This window comes from Galeopterus variegatus, unplaced genomic scaffold, assembly GCF_000696425.1.
Source record: "Galeopterus variegatus unplaced genomic scaffold, G_variegatus-3.0.2 Scaffold1053, whole genome shotgun sequence".
Classification (NCBI taxonomy): domain Eukaryota; kingdom Metazoa; phylum Chordata; class Mammalia; order Dermoptera; family Cynocephalidae; genus Galeopterus; species Galeopterus variegatus.
The window spans coordinates 164,267-187,846 of NW_007727164.1; the positions used below are offsets into that span (position 1 = coordinate 164,267).

Consider the following 23,580-nt stretch of genomic DNA (forward strand, 5'->3'; position numbering starts at 1 on the left):
ATATTTTACTGAAGATGGAAATAAATAGATATGAAGATTAACTTAATAACTTCAAAGTATGATTATTTAAATACTCACTTCGCAGTTGTCTTTTTATTTCCTTTGCAGGATCTAGCCAGTTCTGCGGGGGAAGGGGTAAAGGTTAATTAACCATAAGAAAAATTCCAGAGTCCAAAATAGAATAATTTATAGTTCCCATACTTATTTTAAGTATAAACATATTTTAATAAAGTCCCTTTCAAAGCAGCTTTCAACTATTAACATTTCACTGAGCTAAGTATTGATTTGTTTTTGAGTGTGTGTGTGTGTTATAAATAAAATATTCAAACACTTTTAAAGTGTGACTCATGAGCCTCATTCTGTTGGATTTGAAATTAAACACTTATCCAAACAATGACACACAGCATATCTACATATAGCATTTATTCTATAACTGCCAGCAAATGAGAACTTTCCAAGGGCAAAATTGGTTCTTACTCATGAAGTATAAAATGTGTATTGAAAACTGTTGACTAAAAGTATATACACCCCAATCAAACACAATTATCTCAACTCATAAAGCCAACTCCTCCTTCTTATACCTAATTTTTCCCTGTAACTGTACAATGCCCAGGAGAGGTACAGTCAGATTGGATACAATATTTCCCTTCCTGGTCTTAATGTAACATCCTTCTCTCTTTTTAACCTCATTCCAAGTTGGAAGTCATAATCATAAAAAACTCCCTTTCATTTTCTCCCCATTTCTGACCTTTAAGAAAGCTAACACAAAAACATGCTAGGAAACCACTATAATATATTAAAGCAACAAAGACCAAATTTGCACCACTAGGTTCAAACCACGTAAGGGCATTAAATGTCTGTCTTTCAAAGCTAGAAGTAAAAGACCCATCTAAAAAAATGTGTGTGTGTGTAATATATATATATAATGTTTTCATACTTCTCCCACACTATCTTCAAGTCATTATTAAAGTTCACTTTTATCTTTGCTAACATAGAAGTACATTTTCTTAAATTTTAACTTACACATTGTAATTGTACATACTTTTGGGGTACGATCTGATATTCTGATACATATATATGTTGCACAGTAATAAGGGGTCAGAGTAGTTAATGTATCAATGACCTCATGCATTTATCATTTTGTTATGGTGAAAGCATTCAGAAGACTGTCCTTTCGCTATTATGTAATATATAAAACTTAGCTGTTAACCAGTCACCCTACTGTGCAATACAAAAAGAAATGCATTTTTTAAGATAGAATAAAGTGATTCAAATAGTTGACTTCACAATAAATAAGTTTTATTCACTCTAACAAGTATCCCAAATAATGTATTATAACATCTGTGCTTAAATCTTATTCAGATATATAAAGCAAACAATTAGAATTCTTATTGTTATGTAGAAAATAATAACCTCCTGTTTTAATAAATTAAAACAGTACAAACATTAACTTATAGTATTAAAAATAATAACAACAGGATGCTTTGAAAGCAGAGCTTCATGACCCCTTCAGGTTTTATTACACAGTGCATGGCCTACACTCAGGACAGCAAGGATCCAAGGTGTGTATGCTCTGTTCTAACACTGGGTATATTCAAACTTCTCAATAAAGAACTACCAGAGCATGGTCTAGTTTCAGATTACTGGTGTCCCAGCTGCATGGACCGCTGATGTGAAGGACCAGTGAATCCTTCTAATGGTACCTACAGGGCTGTGTTAGGCAGCAGCTCCAATTCTCCCCTCAGAAAAGAGCCTGGCACTCACTCCCATGCCCTGCAGCTGCTGTCCCACACAACAGCTGGCTCACAAATGGCTGGCTATGAGGAGTACACAAGAATGAGAAAAAAACACCATTCAGCCTCTAGCCCAGACTGCACTGAGGCTGGGGGAGAGGCGAAGGAGGGTCAAATGTGCAGCGTTTGCATTCAAGGAAGTAACAATCACAGCAAGAAAAACTGAATCAGAGAGAACTGGTACCAAATTGGAAGGAAAAGGGGGAAAAAATCCCTCAGAGTATTAACGCAGAGAATGAAGAAAGAAGAAGGGAAACTGCTGGCCTTAAAGACAGACCCTTCCAAATCTGCAGTTTCAGTTAAGTGTTAAGTTGGTACACATGCCTGCTACCAAAGAACAATAAAAGACTTCTCTGTTCCAGGAGAAGACGGTGGAAGCAACATCATTTTCTATGACCCCCCGCAAAAACTAATCCTGTGTCCCAGCCATTCTTCTATTCTCACCTAAATCAGCAACCTCTTATACAAATTACCTGACAGTTTCTGCAGACCTAAGTGAGAGTCAGTAGAGCTCTACAGAACCCAGGAAAAGAAGTGACAAGTCAGCCAACCAAATTCAGACTCAGTGTCATTCTTGGGCCACTTTCCACAACATTGCCAGCCAGAATACTAAAGTGTGAAGAGACTTCTTTTCTTATTCCCTACTCCTACCTAAAAAGTAAATGGGTAGAGTTTGCCTGGTGTGACCAAGCAGCAAAAGAAGTGACCCCTTCCATTCATCCACCTGTTCTCCCGTTCCTAACCACACTCCCTGCCACACTGTGAGCTCCACTCCTGCCAAGGAGTAAGGACTTCCCCTCTCTGGTACTACAGCTTTGCAAGGGCTGGGACAGACCATGTTGTTTGTATCCTCAGGGTACTCAGTAGTTTCAGGCAACCCAAATGACTACCTGTTGACTGATATCTGCCCATTGCCTGTCTCCTCCCTCTCCATGCTCTGGTCATCTTAAACAATCACAGGTTGTATTATTTTATTAGATTTATTTTTACTTGAATAATTATCTCTAATGAGTACTTAGATCATGGGTGGAATATAATTTTACTGCCTAATGTCATCAATTCATAAATTTTAAAAAATTACTTAATATGACTCTTAAAAGAAATACAAGTTTATTATTGACATTATCAATTACAAATAAATAGTAGACATAACACTTTTTAACAAATAAATAATAAAAACAAACTGCATGGTCCTTGTTTGTATAGTGTTGAAGGAAAAAAAAAATTTCTTAGGCTTGACACCTAAGGAGAAGGGCTAGGCAGATCAAGAAGGAGACACAAAAAGACGGGAAAAGACATCAAAGAATGAGATAAATGCATGTGGATGAGTGGGTGAATGTGTGTACATGCGCACGCGCGATACATTATAGTCCATTGTTACCATTAGACTTAAAGACCTGGCTGCTATAGCCACAAATGTAGATTTTGGAATCAGAAATACTTGAAGTCAAATTCTGGCTTTCCACCAACTCAGTGACGTGGGCACGTTCCTTGGCTTCTTTAAGCCTCAATTTCCTCAACTGTAAAATGGAGATGACTACATCCATCTCATAGGTCAGTTCTTTTCAACCAGCAACTCATTCAAAAGTTTCCTGAAGAGCCCAGTGTCTTTAACAAATCATTTTTTTTTAGCAATAACAAAACTAAATTAGTCTATCATCTTTTGGTATATATCCCTTCTTTACATAATTTCATATTTCCAAAGGTGATGTGTTACACATATTAAAGAATTTAATATTTATATGAATATTCTTACCCACAAAATGTTAGTAAATCAGACTTTGGGTTCATAAAAAGCAGTTACTATATTCATGTGGCAGATGAAATAAAAATCAAACCCTTTTTCTTAGAGAAAACTGATAACATCAGCCAAAGTTGACCTACTGTAGTGAAGACTCTTCTTGGAAACACAGGTAAGACATAAACAATAATCAATCCCTTCCCATGAAAATAATTTTGATGGCTAGTCTAAGCACTTTCATGTACATATTAAAGTATTATCTAGCTAAACTTTTTCTAAATTTTTCCTGATAAGGATCCATCTGGCAAAAATGTTAAGAGAAAGATATACCAATGGCTCACCTGGATCATCCTGAAACATTCTTCAGTGGAGGAGCCTGAGAATCTCTATTTTAGTGACAGCTTATTGGGAAAATATAGGAAAATGGTCAGGGCCCCTCAGATGTTCAGAATCTTGCTGAGCATTTGATGTAAACATCCACGTGCACCCAGGTGGTCCTTGTTTACTATCTAATGTAATTGTTTATGGGCTCCCAGGTGTCCTGGGTTATGGACTTAAGTATAAAGGACTAATGGCTCTGATACATGCCGCCCCCACCCCCACTCCTCGCTCCTCAGGACACTCCAGGAGGCCAGTAGGGTGGCTGGTACCAGCTCTGAATAAAGACTTAATTTTTACCCATGATTCCCAGGATCTTTTCCTATTACCTAGCTCGTGGACCTGAGTTTGAAGGGTCTGTGACCCAGTCTGTACAACAGGCTTGAGGGGTCTCTGAGCCCTAGCCCTAGCAATACAAAGCTCCGGGTGATTAATGATCAGCCAAGATGGGGATTTCCTCAGTGTTTCCCAAACTTTAAGGTATAAGCAACAATGTAAAACTCAGAAGAGCTGAACCCATGTCAGGTTTCAATAAAATTTATCTTGGTTCATTAAAAAATAAAATTGTAAAAGTATTTTGCCAGCTACTTAAGGGCAGGAACATCCAATCACTCAGTTTGGTATCCTTCTCCTCACCTTCCTCTGCTTACCCCCACTCCACATCCAAAGTATGAACTCAGTTAATATTTATCTTCTGTACTAGTCTTTTTAGGTTGCTTATAACAAAATATATGGAACTGGGTGATTTATAAAGAAACACAACATTTATTACTTACAGTTTCTGAGGCTGGGAATCCCAAAGTTCATCTGGTGGTGGTGATAGTGACCCAGGGGTCTCACATTGCAAAATGGTGGAAGCAGAGAGAGACAGTCTCCTCTCTCTTCTTTTAAAGCTCTCAGAACCACACCCCTGGCCACCATTTTTAATCCATTCACTACGGCACGGTCCTACGATATAATCACCTCTTCAAGGCTCCACCTTTCAATTACCATAATAGGATTTCCCACCCTCTTAACAGTCACAACGGAAGTAAACTAAAATGAAAATGTCCTCCTAGAATATCAGTATTATTAAATCACCTTAGGACATGAAATCTGGAGGCAATAAACTCAAGTTGAGGGGAAAAAATGTTACCTCTTTATTTTCACTAACTTCCAACTGAATTTCAACATTACTGTCAATTATGAATGTAGAAGGAAAAAAACCTGGTTAATATCAGCAGTACCTCTTTGTCACAGTAGAAATAAAAAGTATTTCCATATTAATAAAAACATAATACTTTATCTCAAATTTTGTATTAATATTTTGAGAATGTTATTTACTTACTGGCTTTATTTTTCAGTCCTTGTATACTTTATTACAATTATACATTTAAAACACTGACCTGAGCAGTCTATAGAATTCAACAGACTGCCAAAGTAATCCACAGAACAAAAAAAAGGGTTTAAAAGAACAAAAAAACCAAAAACCTGCATTAGAAGGTCATGGGAATAAGAGCTGTATGTATACTTATGTATTTTTATACTAACACCCTTCTATCAGTTAATTAGAGAATCTCCTTAATTCTACTCTTTATTCACTACAAATCTGAATCTTGGTTAACCAAGTCTTCTGACATTTCCCTACATTTTCAATACGGGTTCTCAGAAAAAGTGTTAAAGATGATTCACAATTATCCTTTAACAACAGAAACATCTAGAAAAAAACAAAAGCTTGATTATGAATCATAGTGTTTATACTCATAGGATGCTGGTATTAAAAAGAACCTCAGAGAATATGTGGTCCAAATATCCATCAGAAATGCCTAACTCTTGCCTAAGTGGCTATGACTATTTGAACACTTCTGGGACTATGAATCATAGAGTTTATTAGGACCCCCTACTCTTGGCTTTCATGACATTTCAAACTCCTATAATTCTCACTGCTACTTCAAAACAACCTTTTCTCCCCTAGATCAATGCTTCTCAAACACTAAAATTGTATATGAATCACTTGAAGATCTAGTCAAAATGCAGATTCTAATTCAGCAGGTCTAGGGTGAGGGTCTAGAATGCTTAATTTCTAACAAGCTTCTAGGTGATACACTGCTGGTACTTGAACCACCCTTTGAGTAGTATGGCCCTACATTTCTTTTTATGTGCAAATTCCTGTCTGCCTAAAAATGAAATGTGCAGAAATATTTTTCAAGTCCTTTAACTGGCTTGTCAGGTAGACACCCAGCCTTCACTGAGCAAACATTCTAATTGTGCTACTTCCTGCAGAAAGATGTAGCAGCAGGGCACAACTTCCACACTACTGTATCTAAGTGTTTGTTTGAACTCCTCCCCATCAGACTAAGCAGAGGAGCCTGCTAAACCAGAGGAGCCTGACTACAGTTTGTAGTTCACCTGATAACCGCTTTCACCTGACAGAGATAAGCAACCACAGTCATTAACCAGCAACATTCTTATTAGCAGTCTGAGTGTGTGGTTGCCCATAGCAGGGTCCTGATCATACTAGACCTAGATGACAACTCAAGGTACCTTCATAAAATCCATCTTCTAGTTCTGACAAAGTCTCTCCTTAACCAAACTGTAGTCAGGCTCCTCTGAATCCTCTTCCCAATTAGGTCTCAATTTTTGTATTTCTGTGTCCATCTACGCATCATCCAATTTTAGCAAGGATCCTGCTGATAAGTTGGTTTAGCCAGAATCCCCCACCCTCAATGTCTGATTGAATTCCTCATCCTCCAACATCCCCCGGGTGATGTCAGATCACCCCAGCCTGCCTTCAGCAAGAATCCTGTTAGATCGGTTTAGCCAGAAACCATCTAAGTACCCCTGATGCTTCCTCTTAGTAACTTTCCATCCATTGACCTGCTGCTCCCTGACATAAATTTCCACTTTTCCTTATTGTATTCAATCAGACTTGGAGCCCAATCTCTCTGGCCTACGGCAAAACCCCACTGCAGTGGTCCCTATACTTATTGCCATAGTCCTGAATAAAGTCTGCCTTACCATTTTAACAAGTGTTAGAATAATTTTTTTCTTTAGCAGGTCCTTTCCCCCAAAAACCATCTATCTCACCTAATTTCCCTTCAGGCTGGACCTTAAAATCCCAGAGTTAGAGGTTTGTCCAAATGCCTAGCCACGCCTTCCTCACTTGCTATTGCTGATCTCCAATTCAGCCACATGAGAGAAATTAACAAATTCATCCTAAATAAGTGTACTTACCAAATGTTAAAAGTATAAAAGTAGTTTTGTCTAAAACCTGCATTTTCCCATAGGAATTTACAGCACTAAAAGAGATCCCCTTTAATATACCTTTGCCTAAATTAGGTCTTAGAGAAGTCTTCAGTAATGCTGGTGTTAGGAGAAAAGTTACAGGCATTGTATCACAGTGAAACATTCACCACACATCTGGGAGAATGTGGGATTATAAACTTTAACTGGACTGAATGTGGAATTTTATTAAAGAATAGTGTATATATGCAAACAGTTTAATATTTGAGTTTTTAGTTCTAGTTTCTTGGGGGAAATGGTCTGGCTATAAGACAACTGCTTTAAATAACTTTCATAAAGTTAGCTGTGGATATCAACGACATTTCTAACAAGCTCCTCTTTCAATATGGCTTGGAGCAAAATGACATTATAATGCCTGGGCCAAATGCCAAACTCTATTAACATAAAAAATTCAAGACAACATTTTTCCCCTTAAAGAGAGTCCAAAACACTTAATGATGGTTCCACTTAGACATGAACACAAGAACTATATGGACTTGGAATTCCATATATAAAAGAATAACATGTTACTTGATTTCACGTATTTTAACAACATTTTCCATAGTAAAGTTTACCTAAGAGTTCTCTACAGAACTTAAAAAGTTCTAACAATAACAATAATAGATTTTCATACTCAGAATGAACTGAAAGACTTCCAACTGAGTGTCTCACCATGAGAGATATAATACTACAGGAAAACTAAAACAAAGTTTAGATTTTCTCTCCGTAGAAAATTTTCATACAAATTGTGACTGTGCCTCACCTTCACTTTACAATAGGTTCAAATTAAGTATCCCAAACTTCCGTAAATACAGATAATATTCAGCATGAGAAAGAAAAAAGCTTACATCCCTGTATCGCATTGTTGAAACCACATGAGTTTTAAACTAAGCAGGATTGATTAAGCTGAGTTAGTATAATAGTAAAAAATTTCTGTGAAAAAAAAAATAGAACACCATACAAATCTATATTGGAAGAATAAGAGTTCTTTTGCCTAGATATCTTGAAGGCTGGATTTTGTCTACACAAGCAGGAGGGAATAAAAAAAATTGCACAATACAAAAGTTATGAAAGCAAATTACATTATTTATATATATAAAATTAAATATGTTGCTAATTATATTTGACGCTCATTTCCTGAAAAGTGAATGGCTCAGGAAGGACACCCCACTCTTTACTCCTCCAAAGTACTTGAGTTAAAGCTTAGATACAAAGTGTGTGCCTAATTTTCTAGGCATTTTCATCTTATATCTCATAAGAGAAACTACAAAGTAAAACAGGGAATTATGAATTCCTTACTTAGCATTAGCATCTTTTTGTCAATGGGAATGCTACAGTAAAACCCACCCAAACCTATCCTTATCCTAATATTTTCTGCCTTAATGACCTTAACCTCTCCTTGACTACAGCCATCCCTTTCCATGGCCATATCCTGGGTCTTGTCATCACACAGTTCTCCACCGCATGAGACTTCATCAATCCCATTCTCAGATACAGCCATTTCCTCTTCTTCTAACTTGTCTGCCCATTTATTCCCACTGTGCCTGCTCCTCAACATCTTTGGACTTCCATCCCTTACCCCAGCACTTTTCTCACAGCCTATTTCAGCTTCAATTATTTTCCTTCCTGTGACCCTGTGACCAATCAGCTTCATTACATCTCATCAGCACCTCGTTTTCTCAATCCTTCGTCCTCTTACTATACCCATGAACACAGCCAACTGAGAACTCTGCTATCACTCCATTCCTCCACTATTGTACCAGGTTGCTGATGGCAATTACAAAAAAAGACACAGAAATATATTCTGCTGTCATCACAATTTTATGATCTCAGCTGATCTGTCAAAAGCAATCCACATGCTAGTCCTTGGTTGGCTGCCTCTCAGTCCCACTGCTACTCTAGTCACTAGATGGTTTTACCCTCTATTTCCAGGAGATTTTAGGATGCATTTTGCTCAATTTAGATTTAAAAAAAAAAAAAAAAAAAAACTGCACCACCTCTTATCTTGTTTCTTGCAGATTCAGAGGATGAAGCTGCAATCTTTATTCAAGGCTCACCCTCTTCAGGGCTCTAGAACATTCCATCATTACCACTCTCCTCTCTCTTCAACCACATCTTTTTCTTGGGCTTTCTTGTAGCCAAAGTCGAAGTTATCTTCACCTAAGCAAATCTGTCAACCTGAAAACCATTAGTAAACTCTCTGCCCTGTCCAGTATGATAGCCACCAGTCACAGGAGGCTATTTAAATTTTATTTAGTTACAATAAAATTTTAACTCACCTCCTCAGTCACACGAGCCATGTTTCAAATGATCAATAACCATATGTGGCTAATGACCACCCTACATTTCCATCATCACAAAAACTATTGGACAGCTCTGGTCTATATCCTTTCATATCACCCTCCCATTTGTACTTCTCTCCATAGCCAGGCTTCTTTAAACAATCATTTACACTCACGCTCAAATTCTTTACCATTAATTTTCTTCAGCTTTCACCTACTCCCTGATCCCCAAACACCATCTAGCCAACAGCCTACAAATATGTCCGTCTTAGCAAAATGAAAATTAAATTCATTCTCTGCTCCCTAACCTATCCCAAACTGCTGCTGCCCCTGCATAAAGTCTCCCCCAAGGCCCCTGCATAAAGTCTCCCACAAGCTCCCCAGCTACCCAACCCTGAAACCTCAAATGTATCCTCAGCCCCTCCATCACCTCATACCTCAGAGTTATCAGTCACAAAGCCCTGCAGACATTACCTTTGCAGTACCTCTGTCTCTTCCTCTTCATCCCTGCCCTAGTTTTCATCGAGTCTGGACTAGACTACTGCAATCATCTCCTGACCTTCCTGCCTCTGGTCTCAGTCCCCTATAACCTCTCTCCACACCATGAACAGGTTCTTTCTGAAATATAATCTGACCATGTCACTTCCTATCTAAAAATCTAGGTTCATTAGCATGAGACACAGCCTTCCCAAAAAATCATCTTTGCCTATCTTTCCAGCCGCTTTCCCATAATCTCCATCAGCACTCCCTGCAAAGTCACCCCAAATTAACCCATGACCTAAGCTAAACTAGTGTGGTTGCCAAGAAAACAGAGCTTTAAGCCAAGTCCCCAACTCCTCCTTCCAACTTGCCGACTACTCACAGGTCCTTCCTATACAGAGAGACTGGAATTGCCACATCCTTCAGTCCTGTCAGACAATTTGAAATTCCTCATGCACATCATAATCATTCATACTGAAGCTGTTACCTTTCTTCTGTGCAGAATGTCCCTTCCCTGCACACATCCAGAATACTGGTCATAATTCTCAACGGCTATAATAGAATATCAACACTGAACTGCTCATATCATTTCCAAAATTTATAGATCTCCCTTCATATAATAACATAAAATATTCAGACCACAGCCCTTGTCAGGTAGTAAAACTTAAAATTGTCTTTTAGCCAGTCCCTAAGAAATGTCCCACTGGAAATGGACAGGGTATGTTAAGCTCTATCATTGAATTGAGTTAGATTACCAGAAGGCTATATACTTACATAATATTATCCTGACCAAAAGGTTAATCTGTTTTCTGCCCCAACATCTAAGGGATACGGAATATCCCTTCTGGTAACACAGCCCATAACATTCTTCAACATCCTATATATAAATTAAACAATGAAGGCACTATTTTTTAACTGGGAAGGGAGGAATCATGGAATGACCAGTGACCATAAGTACTGGTGTAGAAGGGCACTTCAAGAAGTTCACGGAAAAAATAGAATTAAAAGATAGCATGAATCTTTCCATGAACTTGCTGAAGTACCCCCGTGTGTGTGTGTGTGTGTGTGTGTGTGTGTGTGTGTGTGTGTGTGTGTGTGTGTACAATAGAAGGAGAAAGATAAGATTCCCAATTGGATAACTGGCAATTTGTTTCCAGGTAATTCTGACACATAGTCCTTTTTGAGTAGCACTGACATGGCCCCTCACAAAATCACCATCAATCAGTTGGCTCATGCCCTTAAGTTTATTGACGCTATAATAGAAACACCCACTGTGAAACTCATACTAGGAACAGAGCCCAAAACATCCTTTAACATCCCTCATGTAAAATCTTGCAAGATGACTTTCAGAATTTGATAACATGATAAATTCCTCTAAAGCAAGATGATAGACTTCCACTTTTCCAGTTATGATGGCTGTAAAACAGTGTGCTCACGTTTACCTTGACTGACAGAAAGTTTAAAACCGTTGCATTTTCCCTAAAATCTATTTTTTCTTTCCTAGTTTTGCCTGGGTTTGAATATTATCTCCAACATTTACTGTCTATGTGACCTTGGGTGAATTATTTAACTTCTCTATGCCTCAAATTTCTGCATCTATAAAGGGCGATTGATAATACCTACCTTTTAGGGTTATTCTGAGAACTATAAGACAATATGTGTAAGGTGCTTAGAACAGTGCCTGTTGCATAGTGAGAATCCCAGAATGATTAGCTATTAACAGTCATTTCTATTTAATCTGGAATATTTCTTTTGTAAAAGCCATCACTGATTTTTTTTAAAAAAACATAATTGATTATACATATTCATGGGGTACAACAGAGTTGAATATCAATACCTATGTACAATATGTGATGATCAAATCAGGATAATTAGTACCACTGATTCTTTTAAAAAGAGGTAAGTTATAAATAACTATGGCTGATACAAGCCTCAACATAAATATGATATCACCATCATAAAAAATCACCCCCTGCACTCTGTATTGTTGAGACAGATTATACCTGAAGTGTTTTCCACACTAGCTACCACTGTTTAAAGCACATCCAAAATTAAATTCACTTGTTTGCTTGTTCTTTCCAGAAGTTACTTGACCTAGAATTCAACATGTCTGAAACTACATCCATGATATCCCCTTCCACCATACAATCAAGTCCTCCTCCCCCTGTCACTGAATGGCACCCCCATCCATTCAGAAATCCAGGCCTATTCCTGGTATCTGTTGTCCCTCACACCCAACTCAGTCATCAGTTTGATTCTGCCTCTTTCCTAAATCTCTCTTAAATCATTCATTTCTCTACCTCCACTGCCACAACCTTAATCAAAGCTACCTTTGTGCTTTGGGTGAGCAGCCCTGCTCAAGTCCTTTGTCATCCCATTCTCACTATCAGCCAAAGTGACCTTTTTAAAGGCAAAACTGGTCATCCTCACATCCCTGCTTCAGCCTACCAATGACTTACTACTTTTCTTAGGAAAAAGGAAATCTCCCAAGTCTTAATATATAGCTTAGATGGCCCTGGCATGACCCAACCTCTATTAATGCCTAGCCCCTCCCCCTAGCCTATTCTCATCCTCCTCCCACTAAGCACACCGCACTTCTTTCCAATTTTCAAGCAGATGGCTGTTCCTGACTCAGGGCCCTGTAGGTGCACTTCCCACGTCTCAACACCCAGCCAAAATCCACTCACACTTTAGGTCTCTGCTTAAACATCATTCCCTCCTAAGAAGAATCTTTCCTGTTGGTATTCTGATCTTTCCTGCATTCTGTCAGTATCCTGCCAGTATTCTGATCTTTCCTTAGAGCAGTAATCAAAATTTAATAACTGTGTAATTTGTTTTTTCACTCTGTCTCCTCAACTAAAAACATAAGCAGGTATACCCACAAAGGCAGAGTCTATGACTTGTTTAGCATTATGGTAAAAAACACATAACATAAAATTTGCCATTATAACCATTTTTTAATGTACAGTTCAGTAGTGTTAACTATATTCCTATTGTTGTGCAACAGATCTCTAGAACTTTTTCATCTTGCAAAACTGAAACTCTATACCCATTAAACAGTTCCCCATTTTCCAATCCTACAGCCCCTAGCAATCACCATTCTACTCTTTGTCCATGAGTTTCACTATTTTAGATACCTTGTATTAAGTGGAATCATACAGTGCTTGCCTTTTAGTGATTGGTTATGTCATGTAACATAATGTCCTCTAGGTTCATCCATGTTGCTACATGTGACAGGATTTCCTTCTTTTTTAAGGCTGAATAATATTTCATTATATGTATATACTACATTTTCTTTATCCATTCATCCATTAATGGACATTTGGGTTGCTTCCACCTCTCAGCTATGGTGAATAATACCGCAATGAACATGGGTGTCCAAATATCTCTTCAAGATCTTCTTTTCAATTATTTTGAATATATACCCAGAAGTGAGATTATTGGATCATATGGTAGTTCTATTTTTAACTTTCTATGGAAGCTCCATACTGTTTTCCACAGTAGCTGCACCATTTTACATTCTTATCCACAGTGCACAATGGTTCCAATTTCTCCACATCTTCATCAACACTTACTATTTTCTGTTTTTATGATAGTGGGCATCCTAATGGGTATGAGATGGCACGGGGCAATATTTAATAAACATTAGTTGATGTCTAGATATACTCAGGCCACCAGGATAAATAAGGTATGGCCTCTACCCTCAAGGAGTTTATAGAGTAACGGGGAGAAAGAGTAATACATAAATCAGGTTTGTACAAAATGAATAATGACAAAAAGAAGGAATTGTTAACTCCCCTATCCAGTAGGCAGTTAAGTAAGCGCGTCTGAGATTCAGGCGAAAAAAATGGATAAGACACATATATATTGGGAGTCATCAAAATAAAAAATAGTAAATCCTACTATCTAAATACTAGTCTTTCTTATGCAAAAATAGTGTTCCAGAAATATAAGATTTCTTATTGTGGCATATCATTAGTCCACTAACATGTTATTCTACACATTTAACAACATACTGAATTTTTTCCCTATTTTACAAAGATTAAATGCTCCTATGAATCTATCAATATGTAGTCTCAAAAAAAGTAGATAACAAATAGCCAAATGCCCACCATTTTCTCTTTGGCAGCTTTGAGGGCTAACAAAACAGCACATGGCTGCAAACATTATCAAGACCACCTTATAATTTACACTTCTTAAAAAGCGCCTAGTTTATTTAGTTGAATGTCTTATTACTTCTGAGAAGAGTATTCTAAACAAAGGTCTAATAAGAATACTAGCATACTGTTCAGCAGGCAGGCATGCAATTTAATTGTCTTTAGTCTAAACATGAAATTAAACCTCAAATTAGATATCAAGGATTTAAAACTAAGCAAGTGGAGAAAATTTAATTTATATGTAATCATCACCTTCAATACCCTGTATTTCATTACTGGGACATGTAAATACACTAATGGCATGCAGGAAAATAACAAAGTTCATACTTATGTTTTTTTATTGACTGTTCTATTCTACTGACTATGATTTGAATGTTACATATTGGACAGTGATCTCCTTCACTGTGACAGTGTTCTAAGCATCCTCAGATAGAATGGTCTCAGTGAGTCTGTCCACAGCCACAATCTAAAGACTGAAAGGGCTCCCTCTCCAGGGCGCAACCCTGGGCCAAACTTACTCTTCACTCCTATACTAAGTATCTTCTCCATCAGAGTGATTCCCAATACTCAGAAAGTGAAGTAAAAGAGAAAAAGCCCTTTTTCTAACAATGAAGAATGCTACAGATTAACTCTAGTTCTGCCAGAACTGGTTAATATTTCTTTCTTTAATTTGCTTATCAAACTGAGAAGCCCTGAAGTTCCCTGGAATTAGCCTAAAGCATAAGACCACCCTGACACTCCTGCTTAGGGTTTTAGGAAACTCCTGGAGCAGAAACAATCTCAACGCACTCTTCATGTCAGGCAGATTTCCACAAAGATCTGGCTGTTCAAACCAACTATCTAATTCACCTGACCCCTACCTCTTTTGCTCCCAATAGCCCAACAATAAGGCAAGAACCACTTTCACCTCACAAAGCCACTACAATCTATTCAGCAAGCAAATGCTCTCCCGCAAACCTCCAAACAAGCACACATGGGTACTCTTACTCTTGAGATTCCTTCCCATGTACCTCCTTCCGTGCTTTTCAGGCATGCTAATATCTAGCATATGGGTGACTATACAATATGAGCCAATTTGCCCAGCCTCTACACTTAGCACCAAAGCCAGGAATAGGACACGTTTGAGATAATACTATTTTTAAAAGTCTGTGTTGTCTTTACTCTATGCCAGAATATCAACTTTCCCACTGTTGAAAATCTTTTACTTTAATGTATGTATTTTTAAGGTACTTTTTTCTCCCACAAATTCATTACACAAACTGACCCCACTAGGAATTCCGGAGCTAAAAATTCAAAATAATTTTAAAATCAGTTCTTTACATCTCCTATGATTCACATAGAATAAGACATTCCATTCTGTCTGCTCATGACATAAGTAGAAAACATGTATATATACACACAAAAAGTGCCAAAAAGTTATAGATGGTTCTTTTTCCATGAGATAATTTTTTATTACTTACCAAATTTCTACAATGAACATAAAATGTCATACTAAACACATAAGTTACTTTAAAGCTAAATTTTATACTGAGATAAACTGATTCAGAAAAAAATACAGTATTTTCTAAAATGATAAACTTGAAATCACTTACTTTCTGCTCAGGATTTTCCTGAAACAAAAGTCCAAAGTAGTCTTTCTCCAAGAGATTGAGGTGTTCACACACTTTGTCAAACAACACTTGTCCCTTAGCACATTTCTGGAGGAAAAGAAAATATGTTTACTTTTCAACCACTGAAGATTCCATGAGTACTGTAAATAAAGGGCATCATATCAGATATGGAATTTACTGTAAACTAACATAAAATGTTTTCTAATATTCTAACAATATAAAAAAGCAATTAGTAATTTTTTTCACATTAAGCCCTCTCATCCCACAAACACATGCAAAGCATAAAATCTAAAATAAAAGCATGATTTATTGCCTCCTATGTTATTGCTACTCTCCATAAACATAAAAAGGACTAAAAAAAGCAAAATGCTAGGAGTTCGTTTACATATTTTTTAAAAGTACAAAAATATGTTCAATGCTTCCCTTGATTCCTCGAGGTGGCTCATGACATATCTATGAGGTACATGACCAGGAAAATCATGTAGCCCTATTATTCAATGTATCCTAACATAATTTATCCCATCAGCACTTAAGTTTGATTTTTTAAATTTTCATTTCATGATATTTGTAGAACAGAAATTTTTTTTCAGTACGAGCTAAGTTTCCATTTACAAATTTCTAGAGCATGATATGGTGTTCTCTTTTTATGATAAATTTTAAAATATAAATAATGGAGGTAGTACAGTAAGTCCTCTAAGAATTTGTCATATTTTTGCCTTGAACAGATTTTTATTTTAACTTAAGCAACAGCTATCAAGAGAGATGTAAAAGCCTTTGACAGCCACAGCAGAAAAGCTAACTGTCTAATCAATGGAAAACATAATGAAAGTGGTGACCCTTTTCCAATTAAGATGCACATCCCTGGAACACCCGAACTGCAAGGTCAGGCCAGACATACACCTCCTCCCCAGATGCACTGATATATGCCACCACTGGGCTGCTAGTGAAAAAAGAACAAGCGATCAGACTTTTTCATCCTTAAAATGAATGCCCTCTCACTATCAAAATCTGTACTTCTTTGTTCATCCAGTCTGTGAAAATTAATGTTTTCACACATACGTCTTGAGGAGGAAAATCTGGTACTTTTAATAGTAACATTTCTAAAAAGAATAGAATTGTATCAAATAGTAAAGGAAAGAAGGAGAAAGCCACACAATTACATTATTTCACTATAACAAGCAATGTGCTATACACCAATCACTACAGATTCACAATCAGAATTTAATATCCAGTTAAATTACTTAGTACATTTAAGATATTGCTTGTATGTCTATACATTTAAAGTACATACAGATATAGTGTAGAACTTAAGAGTATTGAGTTCCATATGCCAAATACCAAAATTCTAAATACATTTCCATTACTTATAAGCTATGTGACCACGGCAAGACACTTAACTTCTGTTTGCCTTAGTTTGCACATCTGTGTAATGGGGCTAACAGAACCAACCACAAGGGATGTGGTGAGTACTAAATGTATTGTAATATACAACAACTGGTTATGACACTATTTGAAATTACGGTAAAAGACTACTAATGTCTATAAATGTATACTTCAGTTCAAATAGAAAGCACAATCCGACATTGGCTTAAAGTCAATTTTCATCAATGAATTACTTTCTCACTGGTTTCCATTTCAAAAATAGATACATGCTCTGAATCCTCCCTAAAAGAGTAAGAGAAAAACATCCACAAAGCTCACCACCACAATTTGGTATTGGTATGCTGGCAGTACACCAGGTATCAGAGTGGGGGCCCAATTCCTCCATCGTTATTTTGTAAGCAACTACTACTACTACACAAGTATGACAATAGAGAAACCACTTAGTGTCCTTATCTATAAAATGCGAATAAAAGGCACCTCACAGGTTACTGTGAGAATCAAATTGACCCAATGAGATAGGATATGTCAAAGTGCCTCAGTTACTCAGAGCTGAATTCTGATCCCAACTGTTATTTCACTAACCCACATCTAACACCAAACTATCTTCTGGATGCTCAGACTGCTTCCCTACTATTCTCTCCTTCCCACTCCAGGAAACAGATATTTTAAGTGCTTGATGAGATCGCACACACATATTACTTAAGCTTTCCTTCAGCACCTCAACCCTCAATCAACTCAAAGTCTGGCAGAAAAGACAAAAAATGCTATAAAACTGTGAGGCACATGTTGGGAGATATGTGTACAAAGTGCTACATGAACACCAAGAATGGAATGTGTAACTGTGTCTGAGAAAAATCACAGCTTCACCAGGAATATGACATCTGAAGTAAATATTAAGGGAAAAAATGATTTTTTGAGGTAGAGAAAACAGACATTCAAAAGAAATTACTTTTCACTTTGGATGTTTACGAATCCTGACAGAGTCCATTTCTGTTCAAAAGATACTGGAGGATGAAAAAAGGAAACCACCCATCACTGAAAACCACACAAGATGACTGCTGGTTACACTGTCCCACTCTCAGATGACTGTGAGGGCTTGCCAAGCTAAAAGACTCAACGTGTATTGATTCGGCATCTACTATGTGTCAGTTCCTATGTTCAAACAGTGGGGAAACAATGATGAATAATGCATACATGGTCTCAGGAAATTTATATCCAACTTGCAGAGACAGAAAGAAACAAGAAGCTAAAATAAAAAAGCCTTGTCTACCACTGTGGACATAAATAGGTACCCTGGTTCAACTGACCCAAAGAAAACTGACCAATGATCTATGAGATACCCTCATACAAGACCTCTGCCCAGTGTTAATGTCTTACTCTGTACCTGGTAACCCTTATCCTCAATCACATCTTCCCTCAGGGAGTTTAAATATAAGATAGATACATATACACTTGTACATACATATATAAAGTCACGGAGTAGAGTGGTACAAACACATAGGGAAACACAGTGAGAAGGCAGTAAGCAGAACTCAAGGGTATCAGGAGACCAACCTATATTTGCCAAAGTGTGTTCCACTGGTCTCAGGAGATGCTCCACACAGATACCTCACATCCCCAAAAAGGGGAATAGAGTGGGACAAGGAAAATTCTGCATGTAATTATGAGCATCAAAACTCCTATTTGCATATTAGATGCCCTGATAAGTTCTGCAGTGAAAAAACCCTGTTTCTCATCATTCAACCCAATGTTTCCCAAAATTATTTGGCTAAAGAGCCCACAACATTTTTTCAATAAATACATTTACTAACTTATTCCATAGCAGAGTTACTGTTCTACAGTATATCTCAAGAAATGAGGCAGAGAATTACCATCATCTGGCCCTCATGAAGATTTAGAGAATGGTATTAACATTATCTGTTTGATTCAAAAATGCCAAAAAAAAAAAAATCAGTTTAAACTGGTCCAACATTAGATATGCCCAGTTACCTGGCAGAAGAAAATGATTCCCATCAACAAAATCACAACAAATTTAATCAAAAATCACAAAACATACAAGGAAGCTGGCCACCAATATTGAGAGTTAGACACCATATCACAATCAGATATTCAGAGACTGCAAATAATGGAATTATCAACTACAGAACACAAGATAAGTATGTTTTGTCTGTTTAAAAAAATTAATGAGTATTTAAAAATATCACGAAGGAAAAAGTGACTTTCAAAAAGTTGATTTTGAAAAGAATCAAATACAAAATCTAGAATTAAAAACTATAATAACTAACCCAAATGGACAGAAATGACATAGCTAAAGAGAAAAGCAGTGAGCTGGAAGACAAATCTGAAAAAACTACAGAATGCAGGAGAGAAAGACAAAGAGAAGAAAAATATTAAAGAACTTCACAGACATGGAGGACAGAATGAGGAGGTCTACATAAATCTCATCAGAATCCTAGATGGAGACAATAAAGAAAATAAGAGAGAGGCAATACTAAAAGACATTATGGCTAATAAATACCACAAACCTTCAAACCTTCGAATTAAGGAAATTTGATGGATCCCTAGCAAAATAAATGTGTTAATCTATAATCATTTTACTCCCCTAATTATTTATACTCATTAATATTTAAAAGGTTTTAAAATGCATTACTGAAAAACAGTAGATATAATAAAGCCATCAAGACAAGAAGGAAAGGGCCGGCCCGGTGGCGCACTGCTACAGTGCACCACTTGGGAGCGCGGTGGCGCTCCCGCCGAGGGTTCGGATCCCACATACAGACCGGTTCCCGCTCACTGGCTGAGCGAGGGGCGGTCGCAGCGCCGAGGGTTGCGATCCCATTGCCGGTCCCGGTCCGGTACGGGCGCGACACTGAGGGTTGCGGTCCGTTGCCAGACACGAAAAAAGACAAAAAGGAAAAAAAAAAAAAAGACAAGAAGGAAAGAAACACGAGCTAGGAAATAAAAAAAAGAGGAGTGAAGAAAGAAAATCAAAACAGAAAACCCAGAGGAGAACTCCTATGAAACCTAAAATTGACCTGCTTTTGGAAGCTAATTCAAAAAGGCAAGCAAAATGCATAGCTTAATTCTTCTCATCTTATAAAGAAAATGTACCAGATTATCAGGAGACAAATTAAATCCTACATAATAATGTTTCAAGTTATTACATTTTATATACTATAATGACTAATCTGCAATCAAACTTGCTTGGGGATGCTCTGACAGCAATACCATCCAGTGGTTCACAGCTTCTTTGTATGCCTTCACTGTGTCCACAAACACTCCATAATAATAATTCTTATTGGGGAGAGAGGAAGCAAGACACGACTCATAATGGTAGTACATAAAAATATGCAGGGAAATTCAAGTTGAAATTAATTATTCCTCCCTTCCCAGATATTGGTATGTACCACCTTTTCTGAGAATCACCAACTTTGAACAATATGGAAGAAAGGCATGGCAGTAAAATTACAGAGTCCTGGGTTTAACCATCAGTCCTACCTCTTAACAACTGTGTGACCACAGGCAAGCTACTTAACTTCTCTATGCCACGGTTTCCTCTCTTTTAAAACAAAAATACCTACCTTATAATGGTGATGAGGGAATTTAATTAAGGAAATTTAAACTGCTTAATAAAATATTTGGCACATTACACATATTCATTAAAGGGCAGTTGAAATCACAGGACCTTTTTGAGCTGCTCTAAAAATAACTAATTTTAGATATGATTAAAAAGCTTTCACAGTTACTTAATTCAACCTCATTTCACAAATGAGAAAACTAAGCTTACAAAGAGTTTAACTGATGGAATTTTTAAGCTTGATTTTCTAAATTTCTTTTAGAGAATTAAATTCTTATTTGTGATATCCGTGTTAGCATTCTATACTTCTATCCAGAAAGGCGATTTTCTCCTACTATATTGGTTTTATGTTTTTTATAAACAAAAACTTCAATTCTATTGCATGAAAGGACTACAGATAGACATTTGTTAACCTACAAATAGACATTAATGTCCACTATAAATAGACATTAGTTAAGATACTAGTACAAGTAGCTGGTTCATTGGTTGTCATAGCAAATTGGGGGTTTTGCCCCAGATAAAGAGGACTACTGACTTACTAAGATATTTCCTAAATTTCTTTTTTTATCTTATTTCCAAGTGTTGAAATTCTACAACTACTTCTAGACAAATCTCCAAATTCTCCTTCCCTATGAAGCCTATTCCAGTCTCCCAATATTTCATTTTTCTCCTTCAAGAACTTTGTTTCAAGTCTATGGTACTTTATGTTATGTTCTACTCCTTTTGATATTTACTACTTTTGGAGACTACGTTTTTTTAAAAAAAGCATGTCTCAATGCCTCCTACAACAACACTTCACTGAGTAATTAGCTCACCAGTAGGCCAAAAGATATCTGTTGGATGGAATGGCTCAGAGCTGTAACGCCAGCCAACAAGCTGGCCGAGTTCACTCTAGAATTCAGGCCTTCTGGCTCCCAGTCTTACACATACTCCTGGGTCTAGCTCTTGGACTACCAACCCATAGGTATTCAAGGAACTAAGCCAAACACACACTGCCAACTGGATTCTGGGAGAAGATCAGCTACAGACTTACATTTTATTCTCACAATTCTACATTGTACTTAAACTCTTCCTTCGTAAATTAGAGCATTTCCAAATACTTTTTGGGAACTAGAGAAATGACGTAGGCAGAAAAGTCAATCTGCCCCTTTCTCTAAAGAGCAGGTCATGTCCCACCTTTACACAGAAGGGACAGTGGGGTTTTTCAGTCTTTTCACATTCCACCACTAAGACATCAGTTTCACTGTTATTTCTTCTTGCTATCTGAAGCATGCCTTTGTTTTTTATCTGTTCTCACAGTAGAATCTTTATAAAGTACAAACTTTGTCAATCTCTATTCTGATAATGTAGCACCAAGTTCATTAAACAATAAAAACCATACAACTGTTAATAAAACTTGCCAAGTACACTTTAAAAAGAAATCTTACTTTCTATATTAAATGCCAACAAGCTCAGAAATCTTTTTCCCCTGTCTGCTTCTCCTTAACCCTTCTTACACCACTGATCAGCAATATAAAATCAATGGATTAAAAACTTTTTTTAAAAAAGTCATTTTGTCTACTTTCTAGTTATCAGATTAGAAAAGAGAAAAGAAAAAAACAAGACAATTTAGATGGGTTTAAAAAATATTATTCAAGGACTTGAAGAGTAGATTTTGAGAACTTTCTTTTAAAAAGAAAAGAAGGCAAAGAAATCTACAGCAGATCCAGCTGAAGACAGGCTGGCTGATATCTGAGATGCCGAGCAAAGTCCCACGTGCCTGTGCTGTTATTTGTGGTATTTATTACTGAGGCCAAAACATGACATTTCTGGAGGCCTCTCAATTTGGAAGAATTTGTGCAACTGCTTACCCGGCAGACTGGAGTCAACGCCACACACCACTGGCGTTTTATAAAACACCATCACTGTCTCTGTGTAGGTCCCTCCACACTGCAGTTATTGTGTGCTGAGGAGACGGTGATGGGAAGCACACAATGCAATCCATACATTACAGGCCTGGAGCTATGTATTTTGCACTAGCTCTTAATTACACTATGCAAATATAAAAGGCCAAGGAAAGAAAGGTATGCACAGAGCAAACACAACTGATGCATTGTTATGGGGAGGGGGAGTGGAGGAAATCAAACAAAACTACGCAGAAGAAAAAAGAGTGTCTCAAATAGTTTAAGGCTTTGACTTACCAGATAATTATTTTCCTACCAATCTGAGTGGGCTGTCAACACATCTATGTCCAAATGTTCATTCAATCCCCAGCAAAAAGAAACCCTGGTCAATAATTCTATGCCTGGGTTAAAAACATAATTCTAGAAGTAAATGAGTCATTTATAGTAAAGATTTTTAAGTAAAGTTTCTCTGATCGTTAAGAAGAAATAAGTTTGAAAAAGTTTTCAACTACTCAAAGAAGATAGGTGGGTGTGTGTGCATTATATACACAAAGTACATAAACATACTTGTAGCTACATAAATATGTATAAAAAACAAACACATGGGTATATATACACACATATACATGTATCTTTTTGTGAGTAGTTGAAAAAACTTTTTCAAACTTAATTTTGATCAATCATGAAAACTTTGTATATATGTCCATATGTATACACATAGATAAGACATTATCAGACTTATGTGAACATATAGGTTTCTTACAAATCACTATAAAAAATAAGAAATTTTTCTTAGACAGTACACCTTAGAGACTAAGCAAAAAAGGAAGGGAGGGAAAAAAGAAAAATCTCTCAGTTCATTAAAGATCTCTATTTCTTGGGCCGGCCCGGTGGCGCACTGCGCTAGTGCGCCGCTTGGGAAGCGCGGCTGCGCTCCCGCCGAGGGTTCGGATCCCACATACAGACCGGTTCCTGCTCACTGGCTGAGCGAGGCGCGGGGGCAACACCGAGGGTTGCAATCCCGTTGCCGGTCCC

At 37.2% G+C, this 23,580-nt stretch overlaps 1 protein-coding gene across 19 annotated transcripts in view; it reads right to left on the reverse strand.

Moving 5' to 3' along the window:
- EPB41L2 (erythrocyte membrane protein band 4.1-like 2) overlaps positions 1-23,580 on the reverse strand; it is a 210,635-nt gene that overhangs the window by 70,875 nt on the left and 116,180 nt on the right. For all 19 annotated transcript variants that reach the window (XM_008574495.1, XM_008574490.1, XM_008574487.1 and 16 more), the window contains exons 4-5: positions 15,685-15,789; positions 79-121 (exon numbers count right to left, since the gene is read on the reverse strand). In XM_008574495.1, the coding sequence (XP_008572717.1) occupies positions 79-121; positions 15,685-15,789 (148 nt within the window). The remainder of the gene's footprint in view (positions 1-78; positions 122-15,684; positions 15,790-23,580) is intronic.